This window comes from Rhododendron vialii, chromosome 4a, assembly GCF_030253575.1.
Source record: "Rhododendron vialii isolate Sample 1 chromosome 4a, ASM3025357v1".
Lineage (NCBI taxonomy): Eukaryota > Viridiplantae > Streptophyta > Magnoliopsida > Ericales > Ericaceae > Rhododendron > Rhododendron vialii.
Genome location: NC_080560.1, coordinates 41,926,573 through 41,935,470, shown reverse-complemented (window position 1 = coordinate 41,935,470; position 8,898 = coordinate 41,926,573). Strand labels below are relative to the sequence as shown.

Genomic DNA, 8,898 nt, shown 5'->3' with positions numbered 1-8,898 from the left:
AACTTCACGAAAGGACCCTCTTTTAAGAGCATGAAGAGCATAGCAGTGTCTCTATCCGGATTAGGGCTGGCAGTTTGTGCTGCATTCCTGAGAAAATTGCAGAATCGTGAATAACTTCGGCTGCGTCGACATCTCTAACTACAATTTGCACACCATTTTACAAAACAACGAAGTTATTAAGTTCAAAGCTATGGTAAAATTGGTGCAGAAAAACCTATTAAAGTAGATTAGTATTCAGATTTTCTTACTCCAAACACATGCATTCCGCAGACCATGTCAAGATGATTAATTGGTTCACCAGCAATGTTCCTTTCAAGATCTTTTCAATTCATGCCTAACTATGTGTCCTTTTTTTTTTTCTCTCTCTCTCTACCATCACTTTATGCTGAAATCCCTAAATATGAATCGTATGATCGATCCAAATTGAAAACAAATATAGTAATTATTACATGGAAAGGAGAGAGATGTACCTGTTATGGGAGGGAGAAGAGAGAGAGCACAGAAGTTGAGAGAGAGAGGTGGGCGTTGAGGGCCGGCCGCCGGCGACCAAATGTACGGCGACGGAATGACGAGGAGAGACGGCGTCGTGGTCTTGCCGTCTTTGGAGATGCAAGGAACTTGTATACGCAGCCGTTTTGGAGACACGAAGATATGTTTGACAACGTCGCACCTCGCATTTTCAGCATCCGAGGTATCTTGTTACAAGAAAAGCGTGTACAGTAATTACGCTTTCAAATATGAGCGGCCAAGGGTAATTAAACGCGGCCAGAAGTAGTTTACCGCGGCCAAGTGTAATTAAACGCGGCCAGAAGTAGTTTATCGCGGCCAAGTGTAATTAAAAGCGGCAAATAGTTTTATAAAAGTACAATGACTAAAACGCGTTCGGTAACCACGCGCTATTTACTGCACCTATTTACTGGTGTTGGGATTGGGGAAACAGAAAACACAAAATTTTGCGCCAATCTATCCAGCTCCTTCCATCGACTTCACAGCACCGCAAGGTTCGTCTCTCTCTCTCTCTCACACATTCTTGCTTCTCTCGTAAAACTTGCATATCTACGGTTCAGACAGTTGAATTTGTTCGAATCGTCTTCGTCATTGTCATGCCACTTTCTCATTCTTTCGAATTTGTTCGAATCTTCTTGTTTCAAGAGTAATTGCTGAAAACTATTGCAGCAATTGGAAACTTGTTTCTTCTGGTTCTTTACAGTGAATTAGTGAAAGCATAAATGAACATACATATTCTTGCTTCTCTAACTGGCAGAAACATAATTTCTTGACGTGCTTTCCAGATTCGAAGTTTTTTGACATGGCTTCTCATCAAGAAATTGAAGATTTGTGGAATCGTGTTTAACCTTTCAACGATCTGAATCGTTCACACTATAGACCTCATTAAAATCATTGTTTTAGGAAGAATTCATTATATTAATCGGAAAGAATTAGTAAGAATTTCGGCTTATATTAATGAGCATGCCCACATTGAATGAAACCCATATCTCCCTCCCCAGTTTGAATAAATATGTGAATCATCTTGAAAATTATCAAAAAATACTCGACGCTTGTGTTGTGATTGAGAAAAAGTTTTGAGCTTTTGAATTTGAGCAATGTTACTAACACAACTCTAGACACAACTGCGTCCGCAGCCGATACACACTCGAACGCAGTTGTCCCCTGAATTATGTTTTAAAGATGGGTTTTTAGACTTTTAGTTTGGATTTTCCACTCTACGCCTTCAATGGAAAGGTGGTCTCCATATTGAAGAAGCTAGAGAGAGATTCTTGAAATATGTGGACAAAACTATGATAAGATATCACAATGAGGGTATACCCATTGACCAATGCAGGCTTGATTTAACCAGTATCGATCCCAGATGGGCTTATTTTGTCGACAATTGGATAGGAATTCTGGTTCAAAACCATGTCAAAGAGCTAGAAGTCAGTGTATCTGACTACTCATTCCTCGGATCTACATTGAAGAGGCACCTGTGTCATGGAACTATCAAGTTGTGCTCCTTGAAAATGCTTAGTCTCAGGAGAGTCTGTATCACTGAAGAGGAGATTCAAAATATAATCTCTAGTTGCCCTCTAATTAAGGAATTGCGTCTTCATGGCTGTCGCGGATTGAAAAGGCTGCGGCCCTTGCAGGTGGCAAATCTTCATAATCTGAACCTAGTTTCTGTCTCGGACTTGGAGGAAGTAGAGATTAGAGCTCCAACTCTTCAAAGTTTCATGTATGCTGTTGCTAAGGACATGCCAGGGACGTTCAACATTGATTCATCTCCACATCTTAAGAATCTTAAGCTTACTAACTTTGGAATCACTGACGATTTTGTCTGTGAACTTTTGCGCAAATTTCCTGTACTGGAGAAGTTAAACCTGAGCTTTTGTCATTGGTTAAAAGGGATCGACATATCAAGCCGTAGTCACAAGAATATTATTATCAGGCAATGTAGGAGGTTGTTGGAGGCAAAGGTTGTTGCTCCTCACTTTCTTTCATTCAAATATGATAGAATGCCCAGCGTATCTATAACTATTACCAGTCCCCCATGGCAGTGGAAGCCCGTTGTGATTTTCTATGGAAATTTAAAAATAAATCATTTGAAATGGTTCGGTCGACTGAGAAATTTTGTCTCTAGCTTAAATCGCCCTGTGGCTTTGAAGGTTAATCTGATTGGATGGCCTAAAAAGACTCTGATGGGGATTAATAATTATAAAGGGATTCCTCTGGGTGATCAGGTGCCTGTAACAGAGCATTTGGAGGTAAGAGCATTTGATGACTTGAGGTGTTATGAATCTCTTTTGGATTGCTTGTTCTGGACTTGTCATCCTACTAAGCTGTCTTTAAAATCATCCAATAAGTTGAACAAAACAGTCATAGAAAAACTATGTGAGATACTGATGGAGAGAGAAGAAGGCCCTTGCTGCTGCAGTTCTGCCAATAGCAAATGCGGGTGACATCATTTGAAAGACGTGGAGGTTGGGTGCTTTGAACTGAAGAATAAAGTTGAGAGACCTCTTCACTGGAAAACTTTATTAAATTTGTTGCCTTCTCTTGGAGAACATCAGGGGATTTGTTTCAAATTAAACTGGTGACTCGGAATGGGCTCAGCTTTTGGACAATTTGGACTACTGATCAAGATTGAGGAAATGCAGAAATGGTGTCAGGTAGAATAAGATCTTTCCCAACTGTGTTCGCCATAGGTGGAAGGAAATGCAGAAATTAGATTATGGTAACTTTGTAAGTTTTCATTCCTGTCAAGTAATGTTTTTATGAATCATCTTAGAGTGGCATGATGCGTTTTCTGTACTCGGCTGCTGCTGCCATCGCTTTTCTGTTTTAGTCTCGTGAATTTAAATGTAATCTATGTCTTAATCATGGAATTGTGGAAGAAATAAGGCCCATCGAGCTGCTTTAGGTTTAATTTGTCTTGGAAATGAGTTGTCATAGACTCATAGTTGTGGGATCTGATTTAGGGGTATTGTTTCTTTTGTCTTTTGGTTCCTGATTACTTCAACTACCCTCTGAAATCTGAGAATTGCAGCTGAGCATGGGAATTTCTCAAGGTGAATTTCGTCATCTTGATTTTCTTTGTTTATCTTCAGGCTGTGTTTGGATCATGGATTTTGTGGAGGATTTATGAAGGTGAGGAAAAAGATAAAAGGAGGGAAAGCTGTGTTTGGAAGGAAAAAGTTCTAAATCCAAGGAGTAAAGGGCCCAATGTATGGGAAAAATATCAGATAATCCTCTGAGGTCTTAAAGAGTGCTGAGTATCAAAATTGTGCAGGGCAAATTGAGCTTCTTGTATTAAGTCGCGAGGGTTTTAGTGTTGGAAAATCATAGTCTTTGCAAATATGCATACACTATAGCATTCATCCAGCGAAGGTTACTTCTTGTATTTTCTCTTCGGAAAAAGGGTCACAGTTTTGTTTGCTTGTTTACCCATGGTATGTTGTTATGGGACATTGACATATACATACCCTTGGCCTGTTTCCATTGAAAGAGTTTCAGCTGCTCTCTATCGTGTTCGATAGCTTAAGTTTTCAATATGTCAATGTGTGTTTCATTTTAGTCATTAAGTATAGGTATCTATATCAATTTTTTAGCAGCTTCAAGTTAATTTCTTGTGGTTGCTCTCTCTCGGCAATGAATTTGATAACTCGTTTTATTTCTGTAATTCGGCTGCATGCCTCCTTTGGTTGAACTGAAGTGGTGGATACATGGGAGCTGCCTCCTGCTTTATGAAAAATGTATGTCCACAGATACGCAGAGCTAATAGAGAGAGGATTTCATTTCTCTTGTCATGTGGTTCCCAATTGGCAAAACCATGAGAACACATTTCTGTCATCCTTTAATTTGACAAGTTCAGAAATTGACAGATTATTATGAGGCGTATTAGAGGGACAAGGCTTCTATTCTGATGTGTTTCTATTTGCATGGTTATATACTTAAAACTTCATGACACCGACATGTTCCTCATTCCACGATCTGTGCAAATGCCATTTTCAGATGAACATTCAGTTGATTAACAAAAGCATATAAGCAATGGCTCCAAAAATTGACTAAGAAGTTACACTTTTCTTTTTTACTTTTCCCACCACATATATACAAGTCGTGTACATTGTACAGATATCGTATTATACAGCACACAGATATCTAACTAGAGATTAAAGATACCAATAACATGTAATATCTCGTCAAAGCATAATAAACGACATAACTTCAGGGTCAAGAACTGATATCTCTAAATTACTCTGCAAAGTTCTTAGATAACTCAGCATGGAAATGTAGCATCTTCCATCTTCATAACTAAGATAAACGCGTGCATTTTACTCGAGTAATGAGGATGTTTGATGCTTGATATCTTAGAGCCTTATTTTTTTTAAAAGAAAAATGAAAAATGAAAATCCTCTATCATGACAGAAAATCAATCTTTCAAAAGCAATCAGCCTGATAATTGTTTTCCTTCACCAAAACAAAGACATACCCTCTTGCGCTGAATCTGTGCCTGCCCTCATTTTTTAACCAAAACAAGGACATACCCTCTTGTGATGAATCGTTGCCTGCCTAGACTCCACTATAAAGACATGTAATTTTAGGACAAAAAACTAAACTACGTTAGTGCATAATTTTTCAAATTTCTTCGCGCTGACGAATTTAAAGATCTCAATTAGTATTATTTTTTCATTTGGTGCGAAGAAATTGAATTATAGATGGTGAAGATATTGAGAGCGAGAACAAAATATTATAGTGAAAATTAATTTAGTTTTGTAAATAAAAGAAGGCAACTATGTTTAACACATAAACAGTCTTTAACCAACAAAATAAAACTGGGGCAAAAACAAAAAATAATTATTTTTGGTGCTGATAAAGAGAACTGCTTGCCTATTGATTGTGAAAAATACACTAAAATCTGAAAAAGGAGTGGGGAGTGTTGAAAGATACGTGTGCCCATTAATTCTGGATAAATTCAGACTCACAAAAAGTAAATGTCAATTGAGTCAACCCAGCAAGCGATTGTTTGATCCATTTTGGCAAAAAAAAAGTTAGAAGGATTGAAAAGCTAGACTGCATGATGCTTTGTTTGAAAAGCCCGCAACCCTTTCGGGTCACGCTGCACATGGCGCCTCCAAGAAATTGAGTACTGTGTTCAGAACAAAAAGTCCTACTGACCGAACCAAACTAAAATAAAAAATCATGGTTTGATTCATGGTTTCAAGTCCAAAAAACCTATGGACCACATCAAACTAGTCCGCAAACTAGATTTACGACTTCCTCCCTAAGGTAGATATAACTTCTGCCACCTATTGTTTTGATGCACTCACTTATCGTTCGAGAAAGAATAAAGGTTCAAATCTGTAAGTCTTAAAATCCCACAACAAATTATGTTTCAAACTAGATTTTTTAATGCAGACAAAACTAATGCAAAAAAAAATTCAAAACAAAAAACAAATTTGTACATAACTTTTTACTTTTTAAATTCATCTCGTTGGGAGTCGAACGAATAATCCACCAAACTTAACTCTAAATTGACAAATACGAAGAAAAAAATTTGAATAAAGAGACCTTTTTGCCAAAAGAATGTGAAAAAGGAGTGCGTCGAAAAAAGATGTGTAGACATTCATTCCGGATAAATCTACACAAAAAGTGGATGTCCCATTGAGTGAACTCGGCAAGCATTCCAGCTGTGTACTGTGTGCTGCTTTTCGGTTTGATGCCATGAAGGAGCGCAGCTAGCCCCCCCCGTCTTATATATTTTTCACCAACTAGATCAAGGGCTAGCTAGCCATTGACTCAGCTGCTCTGTGAAGTCAGCCATCACCGTCACTTGAGTTATAAGTCAGCGTTACATGACTCGGTAATTTAAAACCTTCACAAGACGGTTAATAAAGAAACCATCTTTCTCATGTTGGAACAATGTGGGACAAAGTGTGAAGTACATGCAGGGGTAAAAAGAAATATACTGGCTAGTCAACGTTAGCAAGTAAACCTAATACTTTGGTTAGGAGTGCACGTGGTCCGGATTGGTCCGGCATCAAAGTGATTTTGCTTTTATTAAAGTTTCGAGAGGTAGGTTGAGAATATGAAAGTAGGAGATTATTGTGCACTCTCCGAGGCTCTCTCAATGTTGTTTTTTTCTTATTGTACTCATTATATTTTTTTCCCTTGTGATGAATGAAATTTTTTTGCAGTTCAAAAAAAGAATCCAAGTATTTAATCGTTATATGCGGCTCCAAGAAATTGGGTATCGTGTCCGGAACAAAAGGTCCTATGGACCGAACCAAACCAATCCTCGCAAATCACAGTTTGATTCACGGTTCCAGGTCCTACAATCCTATGGGCCAAACCAAACAAGATTCACAACTTCAAAATAACTTAGAATGTTTTAATGCTCTCACTTATCGTATGTGCAAAATTGTATGGACTGAACCAATCCTATGCGCAAAATAAATTCTATTGTCTACTGTTTTGAGGTGCTCAATTATCGTTCGAGTGAGAATAAAGGTTCAAATCTGTAATTTTTAAAATCCCATGCCAAGTGTTAGTTTCGTCTCCATTTTTTTGTGAATTATTGCTCTTCTTGTTGAGAGGAATCTAATAGGTAGGAGTAAAAATTATGTTCAGAACTAGTTTTTCAAAAAATTGTTCAAAAATTAGTTTTGAACATAAATTTTTTCTTTTTAGATTTATTTCGTTCAGGCAAAGAAATATTTCACAAAAAATTAACAAATTCAATAAAGAAAATTGAATGAAGACTTTATCCAAAATAAAGAAGCCAATCGTTAAGATGTAGTACCAATGAGGGACAAAGACCTACGTAGGTTTTGATAGTACTGAGACAGGTCATTCTCTCACAATACATCATCTTTAAAACTTATAGATTTGAATTTTCTCTCAAATGATAAGTAAGCGCATCAAAAAAATAGGCGGTAGAAGTTATTTTGCACAATCCACCTTAGGGAGGAAGCCGTGAATCTTGTTTCCAGACTGGTTTGGTGTGGTCAATGTTATTCTTTTCTTATTGTATTCATTTCCTTTTTTTATCTTTGTGATCAATGAATTTTTTTGCTGATCAAAAAAGAATCCGAGTATATATGTAGAATTGTTAAGTGCGGTTCCAAGAAATTGAGTACCGTATTCAGAACAAAAAAGTCCTATAACCATGGTTCGATTCACGGTTCCCGGTCCAGAATACCTATGGACCACACCAAACCAGTCCGCAAACCAAATTCACGGCTTCCTCCTTGAGGTGGATTGTGCAAGATAACTTCTACTGCCTATTGCTTTGCTGCGCTTACTTATCGTTAGAGAGAGAATAAAGGTTCAAATTTGTAAGTTTCAAAATATCACGACAAATTATGTTTCAAACTAGGTTTTTTAATAAAGACAAAAATAATTCAAAAAAAAAAAACCAGATTTGATCTTAACTTTTTACTTTTTAGATTCATCTCGGTGGGAGTCGCACGAATAATCCACAAAACTTAACTCTAAATTAACAAATATGAAGAAAAAAATTTGAATAAATAGACTTTTTGCCAAAAGAATGTGAAAAAAGAGTGCGTCGAAAAAGATTTGTAGGTCCATTAATTCGGGATAAATCCAGACTACACAAAAAGTGGATGTCCCATTGAGTGAACTCGCGCGGCCAGCATTCCAGCTGTGCTCCATGAAGCCCAACCGGTGTGCCGCCTTTCGGTCAGCTAGCCGGTGTGCCGCCTTTCGGTCAGCTAGCCCCGTCTCCATTTTGCTGCTCTGTGAAGCCAGCCATCACCACTGCTGTGATGCAATGAAGGAGTCAACATCGTCACCGTTCGGCAAGCATTCCAACTGTGCTCCGTGAAGCCCAACCGGTGTGCCGCCTTTCGGTCAGCTAGCCCCGTCTCCATTTTGCTGCTCTGTGAAGCCAGCCATCACCGTTGATGTGATGCAATGAAGGAGTCAACATCGTCACCGTTTAAGCGAGTCAACTCAATGTCCAACAACTTCAATACCCTCACTTGAGTTACAAGCCAGCGTTACCTGACGAGGTAATTTAAAACCTTCACAAGACGGTTAATAAAGAAACCGTCGTTCTCATGTTGGAACAATGTGGGACAAAGTGTGAAGTGCATGGGGTGAAAAGAATTACCAGTGAACGTTAGCAAGTAAAACTAGTACTTTGGTTAGGAGTGCTTGCGGCCCAGATTGGTCCGGCATCAAGGTGTTTTTGCTTTTATTAATGTTTCGAGAGGCCGAGAGTAAGTTGAGAATATGCAAGTAGGAGGTTATTGTACACTCTTCGAGACTCTCTCAATGATGTTTTTCCTTATTGTACTCATTTCATTTTTTTTCTTGTGATGAATGAAATTTTTTTGCAGTTCAAAAAAAGAATCCGAGTATCAAATCGTTACTTGTGGCTCC

At 38.1% G+C, this 8,898-nt stretch overlaps 1 protein-coding gene across 1 annotated transcript; it reads left to right on the top strand.

Moving 5' to 3' along the window:
* Positions 1 to 565: 565 nt before the first annotated feature.
* Positions 566 to 4,112, top strand: LOC131324053 (uncharacterized). Its single transcript, XM_058355879.1, has 3 exons — positions 566 to 719; positions 941 to 1,001; positions 1,844 to 4,112. The coding sequence occupies exons 1-3, from the start codon at positions 566 to 568 to the stop codon at positions 2,952 to 2,954; spliced, it is 1,326 nt and encodes a 441-aa protein (XP_058211862.1). The 3' UTR covers positions 2,955 to 4,112.
* The last annotated feature ends 4,786 nt before the right edge of the window (positions 4,113 to 8,898 follow it).